The sequence below is a fragment of the Amphiprion ocellaris genome, chromosome 16 (genome assembly GCF_022539595.1).
Source record: "Amphiprion ocellaris isolate individual 3 ecotype Okinawa chromosome 16, ASM2253959v1, whole genome shotgun sequence".
NCBI classification, from domain to species: Eukaryota; Metazoa; Chordata; class Actinopteri; family Pomacentridae; genus Amphiprion; species Amphiprion ocellaris.
Window position 1 is genome coordinate 5,178,948 of NC_072781.1, and position 24,332 is coordinate 5,203,279.

General features: G+C 39.8%; 1 protein-coding gene across 9 annotated transcripts; it reads left to right on the top strand.

Moving 5' to 3' along the window:
* Positions 1-1,587: 1,587 nt before the first annotated feature.
* On the top strand, positions 1,588-22,891 carry LOC111571501 (pleckstrin homology domain-containing family A member 1). 9 transcript variants are annotated; one of them, XR_002746382.3, is made up of 15 exons: positions 7,045-7,201; positions 7,345-7,582; positions 8,505-8,561; positions 8,685-8,730; positions 12,526-12,623; positions 13,549-13,680; positions 15,178-15,318; positions 16,703-16,771; positions 17,331-17,395; positions 17,544-17,607; positions 17,777-17,866; positions 19,030-19,103; positions 19,853-19,927; positions 20,561-20,850; positions 20,955-21,094. XR_002746382.3 is itself a non-coding variant. In XM_023274691.3 (14 exons), the coding sequence occupies exons 2-14, from the start codon at positions 7,442-7,444 to the stop codon at positions 21,184-21,186; spliced, it is 1,284 nt and encodes a 427-aa protein (XP_023130459.1). In that variant the 5' UTR covers positions 1,588-1,734; positions 7,345-7,441; the 3' UTR covers positions 21,187-22,891. The 9 variants fall into 9 exon arrangements, 5 of the variants coding, with proteins under 5 accessions (XP_023130459.1, XP_023130456.1, XP_023130458.1 ...); XM_023274691.3 differs by lacking the exons at positions 7,045-7,201; positions 20,561-20,850 and adding an exon at positions 1,588-1,734 and having other exon boundaries at positions 20,955-22,891; XM_023274688.3 differs by lacking the exon at positions 20,561-20,850 and having other exon boundaries at positions 20,955-22,891.
* The last annotated feature ends 1,441 nt before the right edge of the window (positions 22,892-24,332 follow it).

The window sequence follows — 24,332 nt, forward strand, 5'->3', positions numbered from 1 at the left end:
AATTTTTGAAATAGTAATGTTTGTTATGCTTCCGGAGCTATTAAAAGAAAAAGAAAAAACAAACTGGTTTGATCCGAACTAAATATCAGGATCAGGATCCATTGTGTTGGATCTTGCCACATCAAATATGTTGACAGGTTTTTTGCTTGTGGTGTCCATATTTAATAATGTGTGGTAATTAACAAAGCACTGCTTACTGTACTGTGCTTGTGCAGTTTTAAAGTAGATGTACTTTACTAGAGTATTTCCACTGCTACTTCTACACCACTATATTTTAGAAGAAAATGCTGTACTTTCTACTCCTTGTCTATGGGATAACTTACTAGTCAAATATTGTGTACAACATTTCCCATTACAGTATAAGAGTATTCACAGAGTATAATTAGAGTATCATCATAACATGAAAAGGTTTATAGTGAAATGCAGTGGTGGAAGAAATACTCTGACCTCGTACTTGTCCAAAATACTCTGATATAGGTAAAGGTACAGTAGTATTAGGATCAAAATATATAAGTGAAAAGTCAACATTAGGGACTGACCAGTTGTTGGATCCAATTGCCAGCATTTTCCTGATTATCGCTACATTTATTTTCTGTAATTACCTGCAGTAGTGAGGCCCTCAAGCTAGTTAGCTACGGTAAGCTACTACAGCCTAATGTTATTAGCTTAACATAAGATGGCTAAATTTCTGCCAAATAATTTAAAGTTTGTGGTTCTCCGATACAAGTTATAACTTCACTGTAACTTTGTTAAAATTCCTGACATAAACATAATGTGAAATTGCCAGGAATGATAGGCCTGCAGTAGTGAGGACTTCAGGCTAGCTAGCTAGTGCTACAAGCTAACACATCGTGACGTCATTACCTTAACATGTGACTTGATTATTGCCAACTAATTGAAAACATATGGTTCTAGGATCAAAGTTATAACTTTGTTATAACTCTATTTGAATTCCTGACATAAAAATCATGTGAAAGACTGCAGTAGTGAGAATTTCAAGCTAGCTAGCTAACGTGAAAGCAAGCTAATACAGCACAACGGTGTTAGCTTAATATAAAGTCAGCTAGTTAGACTTTTAGACAAACATACCTCGTTTTTTTCCCCAGCTGTCCAGTTATTATGTTATTGTACATCATTTATCAAAAGTCTGAAAATACTGTTGTCCATTGAGGGACTTCTATAAATTCTGTCAAAAGTCAGAATTTATTTATTTATTTAAATTTATTATATAAAATCACTGGTATAAATATATAGCTGAATTGCTATTTAAAACTACTGTCTTTTTATTGCTGTTTATTTTTACTTGACTTGATGGTCAATTAGATTATTATTTATATACATTTCTTGAAATAATTGTAACTACTGTCTATGCAAGTCATGTTTTTTGTATAACGTGTACTATCTTCTATCTAAATATTAATGTGAACGTGCATATTAAAATGTCTATCTATCTATCTATCTATCTGTCTGTCTGTCTGTCTGTCTGTCTGTCTGTCTGTCTGTCTGTCTGTCTATCTATCTATCTATCTATCTATCTATCTATCTAAATCGACCACTCTTTTCCGCTCAGAGTGATCATCTGGCGGATAGTGGATCTGCGGTGCGCCGAGCAGCAGCAGTCTGAGCTGCGTGTCCTGGATCAGAGGGGGAGATGGGCTGAGACACCGCGGACAGAACCGACAACACCGACACCGACGGCTGCTGATTAAAGCAGTTACAGGAGGGAAGACTCGGGTGAGCTGACCTTTAGCGTTGCACAGCATTAAATAAGTGACTAAGGCAGCTAACTTGGCCGTTTAGTACAGTTAAAGTTGCCTGTTAATATTTTACGAAGCTGGCTAACGGGAGTCGCCGCTGTTAGCTGGGTTCGGTTTATGTGTACGAGTGTTTGCTAAGACGGTTAGATATTAGCTATTTGTTCCTAACAGCGAAATAGGAATAGTGGTTTAACGTGGTGAATTAATGTAATGTTAGACGGTCGGTGAATCGTTTTTACAAGTTTGCGGTGTGCTAACAGTGAGCTAACCTGAGCCATGTCTCCCAGTGAAGTTGAGGCCACAGCTGCTGATGCTGCTAACACACAAATGTTGTGCTACTCTGTTAAGGTTCCCTCACTTTAGCCGTTTGTGTGTTTAGCGTTATTTTCCTGCTTGGATTACGAAAGCTGGCTGGCTTAGTCTTTTGTTTCAGTGTCAGGGCTCAGTCAGTAATCTAATACCTGGTGTGCATCTTCATTTTTTCTGTGCTCTGCAAATACATGAACCCACACTAGCTTACTGCTGTGGCAGACAGGACTATGTCTGACCAAAATGTAAAGGCCGAAGCCTGTCAAACCTGCTGGCCTGATGTGCTCCATTCAGACCCAGGCTCTGACCAAGAAGTGACTTTCATCTGAACTGGAATTGCCTGTCCCACTTTTGACCTGCAGAGTCAGTAAAGTCCCTGCCCTTTTCTTAGATTGCCTGTGCTCCAGTAACTTTTGTACCTTGGTGTCTTATATCATCTCACTTTTTTTATTGATGCGTCTGAAAAACCAAATGCACAACTACTGCAGTCTCCTTGACACCAAGTAGTGCTTTTCTGTGTGAGCATAGGCAGGGTTTAAAACAAATTCTGCTCAGCATCAGTGGTCACAGATCATCAAAAAAAGCAGTAAACCGGTATGTTTTTGTCAGGGCAGATTATTAGTAACCAAAGAGATCAATAACCAATACTTGGAACCTTATGTGAAAATCTTGGTGTCAAAATTCAGAATAACACAAAATTCAGTTGCAATGCCTTTCAGTATCTATATCTAACGTGTTCAATATAAAAGAGAACTTTCCAGCGTTTATTTGTCATTGTTAGGACATGTAACATATCATATTGTGTTGAGGGTGGGACATGGCTCAACACCAGACAGACGGAGGCAGCTGCATAAGAGCCAAAGTACCACTTTTTTAAATTGACTTTTTTAAAATTTGAAAATCAGTTTAATCCTCCTCTTACCTTCAAATTTACTAACATCTTTTATCCTTGGTGTCAGTTTGACTCCAGCAATTTAAACCTCCAGAAAATTCTCATTATTAAAATTGTTCACCGAGTTTATGTATCAGATTCTTTATGTGTGTTTGTTGACTACCTAAATAGCCCTTTCAATAAAACAACCCCCATCCACTCCCCTTACACATCCAGAATACCTGTTATGCGACTATGGAGACATTTGCAGATCACAATAAAATCCCACTGACTGACTTAAGTTGGAAGTAGATCTCTTTTTGATGTTTTAATGACTGTATATTATTTCAAAGTACATATTTTTGTTATCTGTAACATTTGGAATGAAAAACTATCTCTGTTATCAAGAATAGTAAGATGTATTATGCTCAGGGTTAATTTGACCCCAGGAAAAATAAACAAAATTTCAAAAAGTTTAGCGCCCTAAAGTTTTTTGAAGACTATAAAATTGCATGTTGTAGTGACCTCAGTATCATCCAAAACAACCAAAACCAAATTGTGTAAAATGTTGACATTTCTTATATGTTATCTACAGCTAAAAGCCTGGGGTCAAATTGACCCCAAAGAACACTGATGCAAAAAATATGTGTACAAGACATTGAAAACATATCATTACATTTATTTTATGTTTACCTAGTTGTCCTCATTAAATTAGCAAAAGTCATTAAATATGAAGCAAAAAAAATGATGTCACTCATTTATTTAGAGACTTTAAACATTGAAAGGTGTCAAATTGACCCCAAAGATAATAGGAGGGTTAAAAATGACAAAAAAGATAGATATCAATAATTGTAAAAATATTGGAAATTGAATCTGATAATTGACCAAACCAATAATCCATCAAACCCAAATGAAAATAAAATACAGACATTCAACACCTAAGGCAGGTAAGGCACTTTCTGCGGGTGTGAGGGTCTGCTAGGGGCTGGGTGACGTAAACTTTGCTGTCTTCCCAAGTCCCAAAACTGGTGTCCTGGTGGAGACTATGCTACAAGAGGACAACAGCACACATGTGGGTAAACATTCAGATACAAACCTACTGTACATGTAAGGAACAGAGCTGTCCAAGTGGACTCCTCGTGGATGAGAAAAGTAGTTCAGTAGCAACATCTAGATGCCTGTGGTCTCTCTAGGTGACTGTGTGTCCACAATGAAGAATAATCCAGACTTAACCACTGACTGATAACTTGCTAAGAGCCTTCCAGCAAATGTAAAGAGTGACTTTACCTGGGGAATCTTTGACCTTGTACAAAGATAACTAATATCGTGCAGCCTTATCTTGGAGTTCGACCTTTAAACTTGCTTGTCTTCTGGTTCTTGCCTCTCCTTTATTTGAAAATTGGTTCTGTCAGTGTATTCCTCTCACTTTCTCTTGTTGACTGTCTTTTTACAGTCATGTGCATTACATAGGAAACTTTGCTCAGTGAGCCCAGACAGAATTGCCAGTATCCTCACAATGATGTATTTTTTTGAAATATCCTGGTTATGTGTTTGACCATGTAAACCTCATATCCTGGCTACAGAAACCCAAATATGCCACCAGGAATTCTCAAATAGAAACTGGGATGCTGCGTCATATAAACGCCTTATGGTTCAGATGACTGTCTGCTATGTAAATTCTATTTTCACTTTATTTCTTTATATAGAGTGATAAGATGAAAACAAATCCAGCAGGGTAATAATGTCCATCAGCCCGACCTGTCAGCAAACTGTCTTTAACTTCTGAGATACCTGAGGAGATGACAATGAATCCAATTATCTCACTGATGGCAAAGTTTGCTTGTATGTGAAGGAGGTGGAGACTTGCCTGCAGTGACTGGAGCAGAGAGGTTGCATAAAGTTGTGATTGTGTATGCAGAGATGTGAAAAAGCAAGTTTTTCCATGTTCTGCATTATTATCATATCCAAAATATAACCAGAACTGGGAGTGGTGAGAATGTAAATCTTATATGTGCACATTTTCAAGAGTTAGAAGGAATTCAAAATGGATTAGACTTAGATACATGGGCCTGGACGTATATTCCTGCCAATATGAGCTAACTGCATGCGTAATGGTGTCCGTGAATAACAGCAGCTGCATTGTCATTCAGTTGGAGTCACTTTCCTGCCCGATGTCTAATATTCACTCATGTTTAGCTTTGCTTTCGTCTCCTGAGGGAAAATATGTGACACCTTTGCTAATAAGAGTTTTACTACATTCAGCATCTAGCTTCTAATTGTTTCTGTCTCTTTGGCTGAGCATAAAACAACTGCCTACTTTCATCAAAAATGACACAAAATGACCAAAACGATGGAGCTATGGGGTGGCAACTAAGCAATAAGCTGAAACTAAAGGCGAAGGAACCTGCAAAGTAGGCCTGAATAATATGCAGTTGTACTGTTACAATTAGTGCTGTCAAAATGAACGCGTTAATGCGAATTAATCGGTCATCATGATCAATCTGATTGAACATTTTAACGCAAACCCATTGCAGAATGACTCTAAATCCCTAAAACGTCTCTGGCAACGCATTTCGGGAAGTTTGTCCTAGTAGACTCACCGTCACGCATGTGCAAATGGGCAATTGATCCCATGGTGGCAGAACCAAGCACCTCGAAATGAAAGACACACACACACACACACACACACACACACACACACACACACACACACACATATATATATATATATTTTTTTTTTTCCCTTCTTTCTTGAGTCAGTTTGCTCATTTAAGATTTTTTTATTGTTTGACAGCACTAGTAACAATACAAACAGCATGTAAATGATGATTTTTGTTGCTGTCTGTACCCAGCAAGCATGTTCTTTTATGGTTGGAGAATATTATTTACAGACATATCTCGCGATTTGGACATTGCACTTGGCTATATTATGATTTTGATATTACTTTGATTATTTGTTGAGCCCTGCTGCAGAGGTGATAATTCTGTTAGTGTGTCATATTAGTACTGATACCTGAGTATAAAAAGCATAATTTATAGCTGCTTTAAATGTTCTTCAGAGTGCATATCTTGGTTACAATTTTTTTTCACATTTTTAAATAAATACTGGAGAATAGATTGACAGATTTTTAAAACTCAAGTGTCAGTATTGGTAACAGCTTCGACAGTCTGGTGGCAGTCTTGCTGTAGTTAGCACAAATGTTTTTAAGAACTTTAAAAGTAGGCCACCATTTTGCAGTGTGCTCAGCTTATTGCATTATCTCTGCGATCTACTGTGCATCCCTAAAATGCACGAACACGCTTGCAGCTGAACTCGTGCACAGTACCTCATTTACGGGATCGCTACACTCCACAGAGACTTCTCTCACATGACAATCAGTGTTTGTGTTGTGTCGAGATAGTCGCCTCTGACAGTGTTGGTCCTCTCTTGTGCCTGTGTGTCAAATGGGATGACTCGGGTAGATGCAGCGGCTAACTGAGCCGCTCTCAGCCCCAGAGTCCATGCACAACAACCGTGCCTTTTGTCCCTTCTTTGCCCCCGTCCGCCCACACAGTGCTCATAATGTTCTGGAGAAAGAGCGTCTTTATCTTTGCCTTCCACAGACTCATCTCACTCACATATTTTAGGCTCCGTCCAAAAAGACAGCAGCTTAAACAGGCTAATGCGACAATATGCCTACAGTAACGCTGCACCCACCCACGCAGGCTTTGACATTGAGACGCAAGCATTCACACACGTAGGACTGAACAGATGTACTCCAGACATGTACTTTTTTTTGTTGATTAACAGAGAGCAGTAGGTTCCAGGGACGTGTCAGAGCTCGGCAGGTTAAATATTGCACATTCTCTCCCACGCGGCTCCTTTTGGGTGTTTGTGTTTTCTCGTCGTGTCGAACATGGCCGAGCTCGGTGGTGTTTTTTTTTTTTTTTTTTGACAATGCCGAAGCGGGTGCTCAGCTGTGGTGGGAGGGAGGCAGGGAGGGAGGAGATAGAAGGGGCTGGCCAGAGGCTTGCCAAATCGGATGAGAGAGCGGTTGGGAGGAGATAGCTCAGAAAAGTGAGAGAGGAGAACACTGCAAGGCAAGAGGGAGAAGCAAAGAAAGAGAGCGAGGCAGGGTGGGTGGAGGAGGTAGAAGAGAGAGTGACAGTGTGGAGTATGTGTTACAGGAAAAAAAGAGGGAGAGAGAGTGGGTGAGGCTGATATAAAAGGATAAAGGCGGGGTTGTGGTTTGTGTCACATGATCCCCTCGCTGGCTGTAGCCTGGTGAGTTCCAGGTGGCAGAGAGACCACAGATACAGTAGATACAGAGAGAAAGGCAAAGAGGGAGCAAAGACAACTGAAATTCCTCACTTCCTCCCTCCCACCTCACACACCTCTCTTTCTGCTCTTTTATCTATGTCCTGAAGGAATTCTACCCCAGTCCCCACACGCCCCCCGCTCTTCTCCCTGCTCCTCTCGCTCCACTCCCGGCCTGAGCAGGCCAGGGAATGTCCCGGCGACGAGATGCCTTACGTGGACCGACAGAACCGCATCTGTGGCTTTCTGGACATCGAGGAGAACGAGAGCAGTGGCAAGTTCCTGCGTCGTTACTTCATACTGGACACACAGCAGGGGAGCTTGGTGTGGTTCATGGACAACCCGCAGGTAATTACACACAGTTAGCTGTGTTAGCTTAGCACTTACCTTTATTTTCCAGGTAGCTGCACATGCAAATGTTTAATTTGTTTTCTGGAAAACTGGCGAATCTACAGGCAGCTACATGCCGGCTAGTTATCATTCTAGATAATCAGCTTTCATGCAACTGTATGCTGACTGCAGGCCACTTCTAGCTAAGCTGTCTGCATTCATTATCACCACAAAATGAGGTACATTCTAAATGTTTCCACTGCCAGACAGGCTTCCAAGGATGGCTGAACCTGTATTACGTAATTCCAGTTGACAGAATTGGGAAACACATATTCCAGGCACAGGAGTATGTCAGAACAGTGTGTCTGTCTCGCAGCTACTGGCAGACATTGCTGTGAATCATTTAGAATGTTTTAACTCTAAACCTGGGATTAGCTGTTTGTCTGGATGAGCCTGTGACGTCACGGCGGCGGCGATATTTGCATCGACCACAGTGGCCATCATTGTCTGCTCTGTGACCCTTGGCGTCGCAGTTTTTGCAGCGTAACCGTCCTCCCGGTTTGTACATCGTGCTGCTTTGGTGAGGCTGCATTTGTAAGCGCGCTGTTACATGAAGTATTCATAAATGATGTAGTGGAGGAGAAATTTTAAATAATTCAGCGAGTCCCTTTCTTTTTATAGATTGGAAAAGGTTAAATTTTAATGACGTTAAATCTGGATCCCCTAGTTTCGGAAGCACAGCAAGGCACTGAAATTAACTATGATGGAGTGCAGCCAAAGTCTACTGTTCTTACTCTATAATATTGACTTGCTTTGTAGAACTTAACTTCAGTCCCCCAACAGAGCACAGTCAGTCTCCCACAGCTAAGGCGTAAGGGTCATTTGTATTGTGTAATTGTATCATTAGTTTTAGCTTTTTCTTTTTGCCATTCTCCCACAGAACCTGCCTATTGGTGCAGACTGTGTTGGTTCCCTGAAGCTCACGTACATCTCTAAGGTAAGCAGAATTACCACTGAAACCTATCTTTCTCAAACATGATTAGATTCTGTATTATTGGAATCATTTCCAGTATTTAGTTGAACCAGGAATCTAACAGCTTCAGGCTTTGTCCTCCTGCAGGTCAGCGATGCCACTAAGCTGAGGCCGAAAGCAGAATTCTGCTTTGGTAAGAAAACACTCCAATCTTACTGCCTGCTGTTTAATGACCCATTTGATGGTTTGTCAGAGCAGTATGGTCATAGAAAGTATAGACACATTCAGAAATAATTCACCTAGTTCTTGAGGTTTGGTTTCAGTACGTATATTTAATAGGTTTCTGACATGTCAGACGATCTTGCAACTTTTAAAAGAGTAGAACTTAACAAATGTCCGCAGTGCTCTGCAAACATCAGCAGTGATGCTGTGCTTAATCACATGTTGACTAAGCTGAGTACCCTGAATATAACCTAAGGGAGGAATGTTTGTTGTCCTTGTCTGCCCCCTAAACTTGGTCAAGCTCTGCTCTCCACATACTTTCTCCACCACTGGCCAGGCAGCCTCGTTCGATGCTGTGTGTTTAGTCAACACACAGAGATGCAGGAGGCTGCAGCAGTTAGTGACTCGGGTTTGTGATGACCTGGTTTAACTATTTAAGGATTGCTTGTGCATTTCAGATTTCCTTAATCATTGTGGTGGTTGTGTTGGCACCTGATAAGTTTTCTAGGATCATTTTCTTCACAAATCCAGAGTCTTGACAATTAGACATTTCTTTTAATGGTCTATTTTATAATTGTCCACCGTATTTCCTGCAGAGAAGCTGAGGTTTTCATCTCATCTGGCTAAATTTAAACAATACCTGATGGAGTTTTCACTGTAAACAAGCTGTTTTGCATTGTATACATCCTTAAGGCTCAGCACGACTGTTGGATTCGTTTTCCAGAAGTTTTAAACCTTCATTGTATACATGGGCAGCCGCTCTCTTGCTATGCTGGTATATTGACGACAGAAGACTTTAAGTTGAACCTTAAGAATATTTAAGTACCAAAGGATTTTAAGCAGTTGAGCCATTTTTGACCAATTCTGTGTTATTTTCAACAGTTTTTGAGTCATTTTGGACAATTTTTGTGAACTAAATTATCAAAGAAATGTAACTTTTGTACTTCTGTGATAGTTTAGTTTACAAAAATTGTCCAAAATGACTCAAGAACTGTTGAAAATAACTCAGAACTGGTCAAAAATGGCTCAAAACTATGCCTTTTGTGCACAGTTTCAAGGCCACGAACCATAGGAAAACTTAAGTCAAGTGATCAGAAGAAAAATTTTGCCAAATTCAGTTAATTTCTACTAACTGAGATCTGGATTGTATTATTTCTGTAGAAATAAAACAATTCTACATACCACAACAACTAGTGTCTCATTGAGTGTCATATAATTGTTACCAGTTAGCCTAGATGCATGTTATTTTAATCCTTATAGTTTACTATTTATAATGAGTCTATTTTCAGGAATATCTTTTTCTTTGTCTTCTCTGCCTGTGTGGTCAAAATGGAAATAAAAAGAAAGTTGCACAAATAGGAACCACATCAGTTTATTCAAGAATAAACCCCCATCGGCGTTATTATTTACTAGCCCCTCTCCTCGTCTTCCATCTAATTCAATAGCAGGAAACACTGGTGTGTGACGGGGAGCTGACTACTGCGACTGTATGTACGTCTGGCTGTGTGCACACCAGCTGCCTTGTTGAAGTTTCAACAGGATGCCGGCATCCTAATCGGAACCCGATTCAGAGATGTATGAGGTTATTTTTACTCGGCCGTTTTTGTGCCACGTGTTTTGCTGATATCTATGAATCCTGCCGCTGACCTTTTTCCTGCATCTAGAAAAGTGTTTAGAAAAGTTGGGTAATGGCCGCCACGCTTGCAGATTCTTTCATAGTATAAAAATGGAGACTTGGTTGTGTTCTGTGATAGATGATGGATTTGAGTATTTTCCTTGTGCTAGATAGTGAGAGAGATCAAGAGTGTTTGTGTGAACTTTGGTCATTGGCTGCATTTCCCAGCAGAATTCAGAGTTTTATTATGTGTAGCTATGAGTCACATCTGATACCCACTCTCCCAGCTCTGCCCAAGAGAATTCAGCCTTTTCCCCACTGCCAAAAAGTTTACCTCTTCCACATACAGCAGACACATTGGTAGGTTTATCCTGTTTGATTATGTTATGCTGAGTTAGACCAGACAGAGAGATTTATTTACAGGGAAGTGGAAAAAAGACACAGAGGTCCTAAATGTGTCTAAAAGCTGGACCTAAACACACAGAAGAAGGAAGAATGATCCTCATTGTGCCACAGAGTTTGACTTTTTACAGTTCGCCCCCGTCAGATTTACCAGTCCAGCTTTAATGTAATTTATGGCCATGGTGTCGAAAGGAAATAGAGGAGGCACAAGTACGATTTGAGCTGCAGAACTGAAGGATTTATGGTAGCGAGAGAGAACGAGAGCCTTTCTTTCAGCTCTGAAAACCGGATCCATAGCTAATCAGCATTTGACCCAGAAATTTCTTTATGATTGAAAACATTTCGCTCGTGTTCACACGGGTGTGAAAGTGTGTGAGAATATTTGGTGATTGGTGGCTGTGGGCTCTTTTTCCCCCCGTCATGGTTAGAAGTGGGTAGGTGGTGGCAGACTGTGGCAGCTGAATCTAGATGGGTCATTATCCTCATGGAGAGAAAATGCTGCTGGTGGTGTGTGGGAGAGTCACTTGGCTCGGTTGTTTTTGACTCCCTGAGAAATTTGTGGCGGCGGATGCGTTCTGACATTCATCATATTTTCTCTACAAGAAGGCTATGGATCATGTAGTCAACCCTTCATTGTGCATTTTTGTATTTGTAGTGTGATTCATATAAGACACAGAATCAATCAGATGGTGTAGAGTAGGAGTGTCAAACATGCGGCCCGCGGGTCAAAACTGGCCCACCAGAGGTCCAATCCGGCCCGTGGGATGACTTTGTAAAATGTAAAAGTTACAGAGAAGATACTAACTACAATTTGTAAATTTGTAAATCTATAAATTTGAAATAACTCGTAGACCATGACAAGTTGTTTTGATCATAAAGTAAAAATACTAGATCGCACATTGTTCATTTGTCATTTTGTCTCATTTGTATATTCTATCTTGTTTTTTTTGTCCGACCTTTATCGTTTGCCTCATATTTTTTGTTGTTTTATATATCGTTTTTGTCATTTTGTGTTTACTTTTGTCTTGCTTGTGTTTTTTGTCTCATTTTTGTCATTTTGTTCTGATTTATTCATTGTTTTATGTATCGTTTTTGTCGTATTTTTTCACGCTTTTGTCATTTTTTGTATCATTTGTTCATTTTTTGTGACTTTGTAACTTTTTTGCCTCATTTTTTTGTCACGTTTTTGTTTTGTGTTGTTTGTCTCATTTTTTGTCATTTTATTTCTCCCTTTTGTCATTTTGTGTCTCATTTTTGTAATTTGTAATTTTTGTCTTGCTTTTCTTGTTTTTTTTCTTTTTTAAAGCAAAATACTGTATTGTTCAGTTCCAGATACCTGTGACTAAATGTTTTGCTTCTTTGTAGACATTCTCTGATCTGGAAGTTGTAATGTGTAAAGGATAAACTGAGGCATAATGTTGTTGAGATTGAATTTTTTTTTCTTAACAAATTTCAGTTTGTTCATAATACTTTGTAGAAAGATAATTAAATGTGAATATTTTCATAATGTACTTTTTTGCACTAAAACAAAGGAAAAATTCAGAGTTGTCATTGTTTATCAGTTATTATGTTGTGATTTTACTGATCCGGCCCACTGGAAATCAAATTGGGCTGAATGTGGCCCCTGAACTAAGATGAATTTTCCACCCTGGTGTAGAGGATGTGATCTGACTGTATCAGAGGAGGTTTCATTGTACTTTCATTCTTACTGTTGTTCCCACTGCTGTATTTTTTTGTATGATCTGTTAGTCATCAATGCTGGGATGAGGAAGTTTTTCCTGCAGGCCAATGATCAGCAGGACCTTGTGGACTGGGTCAACGCTCTCAACAAAGCCACCAAGATCACTGTAAGACACAAACACACACAACATGCACAGATAAATACAAAACACACACTCCGTCTCTGATCTAACTGTCCTAATTGGTTCTTTTGGCTCATGTTTCATCAATCGGAAAAACTTTGATTTCTTCCTCCTCTGTTGAAATGAATAAGAAGACTATCAAGAAAGTAGATCGAAGTGAGTCAGAGCATGACTAACAGGATGTTGTATTGTTGCACTGAGTTCTGGAATAAAATGCTGATTCCATTGTTCGCCATGAAGCCTTAGCCATGCCAAGAGGAAATGGATATAAAATGTGTTACAGCTTTGTCAACTGCTGAATACATAAACTCCACTTTAACTACAGAGAAAAGGACTATTTTACAACCAGCAGAATTCCACGAAACATCTCATTCTGTATGTATTTTTAACCTTGAACAATTTCTGGGTTACTCATTTTTCACTATAATACAAAGTCCTGCACCTTTATGGACACAGCACAGCCATAACTGGAAGTGGAGAGAACTCAAAATGCCCCTGGTACAATATGAAAAATGTACAATAAAAAAAGAAAAAACAAAAGTAGATTTTTTTTTTTAATGATGTACTTTATTTATTAAAAAAAAAACCAAAAAAACAAAAAACTGTAAAGAGGTGTTACCAATACTTGCTATAGTGCATACCATGCTACCTTTATTTTACTACTTACATTTAAAAAAAAAGTCTAAATGAGACTGAATCTTTGGATCGTTTTTTAGACAAAATGGTCAGAAAGTTGAAAATCTGACAATTATTCCTGTTTTTACAGTTCCTTTTACTGACAAATTGTGTAATTTTGCTCTTTTTTTTCAAAGCTAACATGTTTTTCTAACTCACTGGCATTTTGTGGGATTTAAAGCAGCTCATTCAAAATTATCTTCCCGTTTTTCATATGTGTGTTTTATTTCTTTAGGTGCCAAAGTTGTCAGATGGCCAGCAGAATTCAGAAAACCAGAAGGCTTTGCCTGATGTCGCAGGGCCCAAGAAACAAGTCTCCTATAAGACAGAGATCATCGGAGGAGTTCCCATTGTCACCCAGACACAGGTAAGCATGACCTAAACACGTAATACATGTTCTACCACGTACTGTAACATGTTACATTTAAAGGTTAGCTGCGGGGGAACACCGATGACAAACTGTTGTTTAGTGGAAATAAATGATGTGGGCAGTACACAGTACAGTCTTTGGACCCACTGAGTAAAAAGTTAGCATTTTATATTAGTTTAAATACCATAATTTTAACTCTTATCACTCCCACATTCCCTTTGTACTATCATGAAACTAAGAGAAAAACCTTCAGATTGTTTTGATGCTTGATTTGTCAGTTATCTGTTAATAAGTGAGCTGCTTCCAGGTTCTCAGATGAATTTAAATGCGTTTTCTGCTTCTACAGCAATTTTTAAAAAAACTTTTAGACCACATATGGATGGGTTTTTGGACGAGCTGGTCAGATAAACAAAACAGTTTAAGGACTCCATTGTTGGCTCAGAGATATTGTGATATTTCACTAGTATATACTGCAATAAGTTCTATTAATGAATGCGATTAATATGAAAAGTAACAGATTGATTCCAAACAAAAATGATCCTTAGTTGCAGGTGTAGAAACTACTACTGTAGGCTGTATATCTTCATGATAACATCTAAGGAAGAACTTGTGTTTTTTATTTTTAGTAATGACTTTACACATGCCCTGCCAGGGTTCAATTTTGGTTGCACATGTGACCAAAACGCAGCACTTGGTGTTCTATTTTAGCTTAATGTTATATTGTCCACCAGCAAAGTTACTGCACAAATTAATGGGACTTTGTTTATGCCAGTTAAACTGAGACTTTCTGTGACATTTGCTTTATTAGAAGCATTATTGAAAACAACGTGTTTCTTTTTGGATGTTTTAATGTCCTTTATTCACTTTGTTGCTGTTCTGGTAATGTTTTTTTTTTTGCTAACTGGCAAATCTCTGCCTGTTTTCTGCTGTCACACACTATTATCCCATCTCATTTGAGATGTCAGTTGTTGGCATATCAAGTGCAAATTTATGAGAGCTTGCTCAGACATTGCTGATGTCATGTCTGAGCAAGTTCGTGTGGGTTATCAGGTCACTTTTGGTGCGAGGAGAGGTCAGCCAACTCTCTGATTCGAGAGAGAAAGGCCAATAGCCAGCAGCAATTATCAATTCATTTATTATCAGTCAGTAATAAACCCACCACTGCTTTCTGCTGCCAGGTGTACCCACATTGTACATGCAGATTTTCAGCTCTTTTGTACTATTTTTAGTTTTTTATTATTTGTTAATGTCAGGATAAACGGAGATCACCTCCAAGAGATCGCGGTGTATCATAGCATCATGCAAAAATTATGTGCCAGTGCACCCGCATTTAAAACTTAGGTCCCTCAATGCATTCAATGTAAAAAGTTCATCTTGAGCTCTGCCTGCCAAATTTCTTTACCTTCTTCATCATAGAATCAACAAAATCACGCGAAATCTGTTTTTAAGTATGACCTCGCGTTGACAATATTTCCGGTATCCTTCCCCCTCCAGCAAGAAGGTGGTGACGGTGCAGACAGAGCAGAGCGAGATGCCATGCAACGTTCCCACAGCCAGCTGCCCTACTTCCTGGGAAGACCAGCTCAGGAGCACACCGTCATCAAGTCGGGCTACTGCGTCAAGCAAGGAGCTGTGGTGAGTGTCTGGCATTTCCTGGATAACAGTTGGAGTCATTAAGTCAACTCGGTGACTCTTTCTAAAAATCTGCAACACTGTTATCTAGGGCTGCAGCTATCGATTAATTGAGTAATCGTCTGTCTCTGTCTCATGCACGTTACAGCATCAGAAGCGGAAGTGAGCGCACTGTGCAACAGAAATAACCGTCCGGGCGGAACAGGGACGGACAGCCGCACCGTATTGATATCATTAATCGATATAAAGATATTGATCAATGGAGCTTTAAAGGCTGTTGTGTTACATCGTCTCCTCTTGGACAGCTGCAGTAGTAAAGTTTTAGTCTTCTGTCATATCGTCTGTCACAGTCAGGTGACAGGTTTCGTTGCATCGTGGCAGCTGGGCTTCATCACTGCTTCATGAGCACAAGCTTTCCTGTTTTTTTTGTTTGTTACAGAAACTCATAAACTCACTGCTTTTATGAGAAAAAGGAAATGATAAATGTATAATATTTGCACGATACCGTGTGGACGACCACCTGTATTCCGCCCGGACAGTTATTTCTGTTGCACAGTGCGCTGACTTTCGCTTTTGATGCTGTAACGTGCATGAGACAGAGACAGACGATTAACCGATAGCTGCAGCCCTACTGTTTTCATTGACAAAGTTAGAATTAGAGCAACATCCTCAAAATCCATGGCATGTCCATGTTGGACAGAAGGCTTAGTTTTATGATTTGTGGAATGATAATATTTTTGCTTGATTATAGTAAATATTTTGGTTGTTTAAGAAAATGCAACTTCTGTTGTGTAAATGCACAAGGATAATGTGCTTGCCCTTATATGTGAAGAAAATGTAAAATTTAGAAGTACTGGGGGAAATTGTTTCTCTTTGCCTGGAAACCATACAGAAAATCTGAGCATCTTCATTTAAATCACTTCTTAAAACCCACTTTTATAGAACTACTTTTATGTGAGGTTTACGTTTAGCTTTAATTAATTTTAGTGTTTTATTCCATATTATGGCCTGTTTATTTTAGATGTTCTGTCTTGTTTTATTTTACTTTTACTACTGCCTGGTTCTTTGGTGTGATGTCGTCTCTCTAGTTCTTTAATTCTCCATTTTTTTTTACTTTTAATTTTAACGATCTTATTCTTTAATTTTCAAACTGTCTAGTTCCTTTGTTTGATATAATTGCTAATCTAGCTAATTATTCATTTGATTTATTAATTAATTTTTACTATTTTTACTATATTTTAATTGACTGCTCTGACTTGTCTCCTATAGCTTGTTTGATTGTCTCGTGTTTGCATTTTTTAACTGTCAAAGCACTTTGTGAATGCTGATCGTATGGGTGCGATAAAAAAAAAAAAAATTATTATTATCTTTTCCCCTTTCTCCCCAGATGAGGAACTGGAAACGTCGATATTTCCTCCTGGAAGAAAACTCAATGAGTTACTTCAAGTCCGATTTGGTAATGAACTGTGATTCATTTACTTGAAGCTTAATTTAAGGAATGATTTGTTGACAATACGTATGGATCTGATTCACCACCATATTCTGAGGCGAAGTGACTGAAAACACACCGTCACACGTTCCAGCATGTTGTATCCGCAGTGTGTGGAATTCAGTGCCTTCGCTCCACATGTCCCATCATGCCTTGTTCCCCCCTGGCCTTTGTTACATTCACACACACACAGACTGTCGTTAGGATAATGCTGCACGTCCCGTACCCCGTCCTTGTCAGGGTCTGCCCTTATTTGACAGCTTTATCTGTCTATTTGGCTATCAACAGGCCCCAAGGACATAGACTCTCTGTCTACTGTAACAAATAGCCGGGTCAAGAAAGTTACAACCATCAGGGTTTTTAGCTGAGTGTTTACAGTCTGCTACTACTACTAGGAGAGTTCTCTTTATTCCCTCCCTGTGAAACAGCAAACAAACTCAGCTACTCAGCCTCATTTGTCGCCAACGTGTACATACAGATAATAATATTTATCCTGTGTTGTGAACAGTTGTTTCCTTGCCTTTAGGAGAAAGAGCCTCTGAGAATGATCCCACTGAAGGAAGTTCACAAAGTCCAAGAGTGCAAACAGAGGTATTTAACATGTCCCGACATTTTCCTGTTGTACAAAAAAATGTCTTTGTCCAGGAGTATTGTGTTTACCTGTCCCGATAAAGATAGATTCAGATGAAGATACAGCTGAGATAAAATATGATCCAACTTGTTTTCTACTTTGTCCTAGTGACATTATGATGAGAGATAATCTGTTTGAAGTCGTCACCACATCAAGGACGTTTTACATCCAGGTATGCGGTGTTCTATGATGATGGGAATTTCTCATACAAACACTCAGAGCTTCCCCACATGTTTGTGCACTGCAATCTTAATACATTCTGGGCTTGAACCACTAATTGTGACTTCCACTTCTAATTGTCTCATTCTGTTCTCACTGTTCTTTTTCTGTGTATCCACCAGGCTGACAGTCCAGAGGAGATGCACAGCTGGATCAAGGCTGTCTCGGGGGCCATTGTGGCCCAGCGTGGACCCGGGAGGTCTGCAGCCACAGTATGTATCTTGACTGGAGTCACAAATGTAGCAGAGAAACAACTCTGACCTTATTGACTTTGTCTTGCATGAGCACAACCTGAGACTTTGTGAGTGACATCTGGTGGTTGGAAGAGTTGAGTCAGGCCCATACAGAAACATGTATAATTTGTTTCTCCCATGTCATCGTTCTGATTATTATTTGTCCTTTTTTTGGCTCTCACAGTGGCTCAATCAGCTGCAGTGAGAATCTTTTTTCATGCCAAGCTGATGCAGAATAGCAGAAACTGCAATTTGGCAGTGTGTTCCAGATAAATTGACCTTAAAATTGTATTTAAATAATATTAAATTGTGCTTGTATAGTCCAGAAACACGCCTACACTAGTTGTTCTCAACTCCCAACTTGGGATATGAGTTTTCAGGCTGCACAGAAACATAAACAAAAGGATGATTAGGACGAAAAAAACTAATTATGCATGTATGTTTGTATGTATGTATGTTTGTATTTTAATCGGATATTTGTGCAGTATTTACCTTGAACTTTGCACAGCCTATTCTGCATTTTCCTCATCCCTCCTCATCACCACCCACCAACAAAGTACTGATTTTCTTAGACCACCCTTTTGAACATGTTATGCATTTATTAGACAGAGAGTCCATAGATGTGAGTAAATGAGAAACATGCAACAAAGGCGTCCAGCTGGACACCAACTCAGGACTTTTTCCTCCACTCCAGACCTACCAGGATGCCCCTGTTTTTATTTTTAACTAAAGCAGGCTTCTGGTCTGCAGATAGCCTGTTCCATCATCACTAGCTTTCAGCATTCAGCAGCACATGACACTACCTGAGTTTTAGGACTTTATTAGTCTTGTAGAGAGTGGTAGCTAGACCTGCAGGTAAGAAGAGACATAAACTATAATCACGGCTGCAGAGGAAACATGGGCCTCTGCAGCAGCTGCTGCCTTCTGGTTAGACTGGATTCAATCTCTGCGCTACGTCTGTTTCTCTACAGTTCCCTTTCTTGCGTCCTGTGTCTTTCTTTCTTGCTTGTTTTTCTTCTCCTGTGCATCTTCTCTCTATTCTCTTTTTCTCTCTCAGTCTGTTACATTCTCTCCACCTCCTCCTCTCCCGGTGGCCAGACGGCCCATCTGCTCTAATCCTGCTTTGCACTGTGTTGTTGCAGATGCGGCAGGCCAGACGGCTGTCGAACCCCTGTATACAGAGGTATACGTCCCGAATCGGGGAGTGCAGCAGCACGTATGTCAGCTCGTCTAAATCCCCTTTTTAAACTATAAGTTCACCTTTTTAATACTTTTTTTCCCACTCACTGGCTGGCCCTTTTGGTTGTAGACGTGGGAGCAGATCAGATCTGACCGCACATCTGATGCTCTCTCTCTTTTTTTATTTTTTGCTAAGAACCAACCACACCCTAAGTATGGCTGTGATAACACAACAAGCGCTCCTCCCTTCATGCCCTCATCCTCGCTGCTTCTCTCATTCACCTCTTCTCCTTTTTTGCTTTTCTTTTGCTGCATTGTCACATTAAGCTCTGCTTAAATGTTAGGTCCATTGAATTCAGATAGATTGCAGCTAAACAGGTGCAAATCCTGGAATTTTCAGACTCAAGGTGTGCTTAATTCTCTTGCATGTGATGGCTGTCGCCAGAGGCATGGTAACTCAAATCAAGCACACCTCAAGTCTTTCAAGTGCTAAGGTTTTTGCTGAGCTACAGAATGAGTGTAAACAGCTGGAATATGACAGTCACTACCTGCCTCCCTGCGTTACAGCTTCACTTGCACAGCTTTCACCTGTTTCACCATTCCTGATGATGTTTCAGTGTAAAAATGGGATTCTACATGTACAGTCCATGCATAAACAGACATTGACTGCATGAACTAGCTGTCCAGCTTAGCTATGAATACCTTTAGCCTGGTTCTATCTTTGTCTTTATTACTGTCTTTCACACCTTCTGTTTCTCTTCCCTTCGTGCCCTGTTATCTCTGCAGTCTGCTGCAGCTGTGTACCTGTCTTAGATGTGTGACATCCTGCTTGTCTCTCCTCCTCCCTCCTGTTCGCTGCCTGTATGTTTTTTTTTCTCTCTTTGTCATACACACGATAATGAGATACTTGTTTTCATGTTGACTTCCTTATATCTCGGTGTGCTAAAGGTTAAATGGTGTAACGGCTTTGTAAATGAGAACTCACTGAAGCTGAATCCACACGTCCTGAGCTACACACTGAGCTGGGTTTTGTATGATGATAATTAGGTTTGTTTGAGCTATTAAAGATTGCAAAAGGCTAATGGGACATACCTGCACTTTGTGATAATATCCGCTACCAGAGCTGCAACGATATGCAGGCAATGTTCCAAGTGTTCTGTGGTAGATTATCTACATCTCTTTTGGACGTTTGAATTCAGCATAAAGCATCTGTTGGTACATGTGTGGCTCTCAGTCAGATTATTAGAAATATTAGTGCTACAATACTTCATTTGGATTTACTAGAAGTTGCAAAAACATGCAAAATCACGCCAAAGTAGCATCATGTTTGACAATAAAGACCTTTAAATGTGACAGGTAGTGCTATCGGAGTGTCTCGGGGCTTTCTTGCTGGGATGTTTGTCTAATCAACATTTCACCAACTGCAACCCCTTTTTGCTTCTACTACCTCTCCTGTGCTTTCTTCTTTCTTCTCATGCTTTTGTTTTTTTTCAGAGATTGAAATCTGACAATGAAAGGCTGTGAAATAATGAGCAACAACCAACCACTGCTTCCTAAGGCACTCTGTTTGAACTTCCACTGCAACCTATTGAGACTACCAAAACTAAAACCTGCTGACACTTCTATTCCTGCTACCTCTACTACTACTACTACTACTACTACTACTGCTACTACTACTGCTACCACTGCTACTACCACCATCTCTCCTCTCTAGCAATGCTACATTCTTCAGCACCTCCGACCTTCAAGCTACATCAAGCCCCAAATGCTGGTGCTAATTCCAAGTCTGTAACTCACTTTGGCTCGTCTCAAATACGCCACGCTTATCGGGGGTTGACTTTTCTCGCTAACAGCAACGCTTTCTTTTGCTTTTCTCCTCCCGCTGCAGGAACACGGCAGCCGTACCACTTTCTACCGCAGCCCCGCGGGCCCCCCCGTCCCTCGCTCGCCCATATCTGCCATGCCACCATGCTACCCAGAGTGGGGGGCTGCTGTCTCGTGCGGCCCACGCTCGCAGCCTGGCGTGGGACAGCGAGCACTTCATGAGCCTGCTGCCACGCCCCAGTCACAGCCACCCGCCAGCACGCCTGTCCCTGCAGGAGACGCGCCTGGCAAAGTGACCAGCGAGCCGCCGGCGACCACCATCGCTGACTCCGAGGAGGAGTCACCGTGGCGACGGCGGAGCAGCTTCGAGCCCCACACACCCGACCCACACCTGGACCTAGAAGACGCCGATCTGCCGGTGAGCGAGGTCTGACCCGCTTCAACTGGATGTTAAAACTCGCTTCTCTGGACGAAGATGACGAGGAAGCTGGCGTTGAAAAGGCAGGCTTTGGTTTTTCACATCAAAGCTCATCCATCAGTGTACAAGACAAACAGGACGGGTCACCTCTGAACTGCACTCGTGTGCCAAAGACGACCCGGTGTTCCCCCACGCCCCTCTGCCTGCCTGCTGTCTCAGTTCCAACGGCGTAGTTAATACCAAGAGTTGATTTTTTTGTCAAAGCAAAACTACATGTTTTACTTGTGCTGATTAGAATTCAACGACAGAGCTTTATTTTCACCTGTACAGGCACAACGACGCGTTCAACGGTATTTATGGGCAGAGGATTTTTTTTTGTAAACCACTTTGTGCCAAGAAAATAAGGGAGATTTTAAGGGTGAAACCTTTTTCCTCACGTCTGAAAAGAGTGTTCAGCTGAGGACTGGCTTTTTTTGTTTTTCGCCTCTCAAATCTATTAATACTAAACTGTGTGGTCCATTCATACACTCATTATTGTAACACTGGATCCAGCCTAGTCCGAGATCAAATCCTCAAATTTAGAGCAAACTGTAAAGTCAAAAATTTGGGACTGGGCTAGGACTAGACCGATAATATTTGTGTATGCAAGACCAAAATGTGTTGCAGCCACATTTTTTTAACAGTTGCCAAGCCACTGACTTGAATTTGTTTTTAAATATGCAGGACGGTGAGGGTCAGTTGTTCATAAAATGTTGTCCTCTGTGAGTTTTTAGTTGATCGAGTAGACTGTTAATGACCACAAGCTAAAGTACACATACATGTAAATCTACAACAAATAGCTTTTATAGTTGATCCACCTCTGGTAGTAAAGTACTGTGCAGAAGTGCAAAAAAAACATAAAGCTGTCATAGCATGCGCATCACATTTCAACCCGACTCGGCCTCTTTGCGAGCTTCATTTCAGTCCGTCTGACTTTGTGGACTCAATGACATGAGAAAGGAGTAACAGCATCTTACAGGAAGAATACAAAGAGTGCATTAATAAGGATTTTGTAATTTCTGTTAGTAAAGCTATAGATGGTCCTCATGTCCAGACAGACTGACAGGTTCAACCTAAACCCATAGTTTGAGTAGAATACTGTACAAACACAACATTTTGGATCTACGTTCAACAGAAAATAAACAAAAAACATTCAAGCTCAGACACTTCTGTTGCATGCTAACATTTAAATAACTCCTCAGACTGATTTTCTGTTTTTAGTTTATCTCCAGACGCTCTGGTTGTTGTGTATTTGCAGACTAGAAACAGATTTATTTTTTTATATGCTTTTAAACGTGTCCTGGTCCTGTTCTTATTGTATCTGTATTGCTAATCCAGTAGCAGGCAAAAAAAAAAAAAAATCCCACTGAAATTCTGCTAAATAATACACACTAATCTTTTTTTTTTTTTTTTTTTAAGTGCCTGCTTTATTTCAGCTCAGCAACGCCAAGCTTATTCACTTCGTTTTCTGTCTGGTGTAATTGGTTTGAATTGTCTCTATTTATTATGTGGATGACTTGAAAGAAATAAACACTGAAAATGTGCTCAGGTTTCAGTTTTGTTGCTTATCAGCCTCCAAAGAGTGTGATCACGCTGTGGTGAAATGTGAGAGGTTCGAAAGTCTGGAGGGGGAGAAAAAAAAAGACAATTTGAAGCTTTCATTCTGCTTGATTTGATTCTTCTGTGCTCAAAGCTTCCTCTGCCCCCTTGTGGCGAGAGAGAAGTTCACTGTGACAAATGATATATTCATCAACGAAGGGATGATTTAATTAGCAAATGGAACTTCTGTGAGTGAAAAACTCCACGCATGAGAAGGGAAACAGAGTAAAAGAGCAACAACTGAGCTGCAAACACAAGATCCATGGAACGTAAGTAGCACAGAGACTCTAAAGCTACAGATAGGTGACAAATTAAAGAGAAACCTGAACTCTTGACCCTTATGGTGAGGCAGAACGTTGGCTGTTAAACTGCAGGGGGCATTTTGCTGGGGTGGTTTGGGTTCACTTGTCTCCATAAATCATTACAAAGCTGTTCCAAATGATCGTTTTTATCCTATGATAGATGTCTAGATCCTTTACTCAGCCCTGTAAAACCCACTATTGCAAAAATACATCAGCTTTTTTATTTTCTATTACACACACACACACACACACACACACACATATAGGTTTTTTGCTAATTTTTTCTACAAAATGTAGAAAAAATATAGAACAAATGAGCAACGTATATATATATATATATATATATATGTATACTTTTAGCTGATTTTTTTCATATTTTTTGGTTTATATATTGAAGTATTTTTTTCAGTTTTTTTTTTATTCATTTTTTTCTATTTTTCTATACATTTTTTGTAGTTTTATTTATTCATTGCTCATTTTTCCCATATTTGGGTCTTACAGGGTTTAGGAAAAGCAGTATTTCAACACTGTAAATAAAAGCCTTTCCACTGAAAATACCACGTATATAAAAGTGTTATTAGCAAAATCTAATAAATGTAGAAGCATGTGGTGGTGGTCTAACTTTATGTTACACCATTTATACTACAGGTGCATTCAGTTTGTTCTGTTTGCTGCTGTAGTTTGCTGAGGTGAGGTTATTTTTTCTACACTGTTTCAAAGCAAACTGTAATGGTTCATCATACACTGTAAGAAGTAAATGATTAAAATTTTTTTCTGTTATTTTACTGATTTTTCCCCCTTTGTGAAATTACAGATAGCTAGTAAAATCACAGAAAAAAATATTAATTTACATTGTAACTGTAAAATAAACAGACCAAAGCTTATTTCTACTGTATTTAAATCACCAAAAACATGATTTTATAGATATTTGCCTTTTTTGGATTTACAAAATCGTGTATATTTTCTAAGTGTTATTTTAAAGATTTTCCTGTGTTTTTTTTTTTTTTAAATATTACTATAGATTGTGAGGGCTTGCAGGTGAGGTGAATTTAACACCAGGTTTTTATTTTACCCAAAAATGACA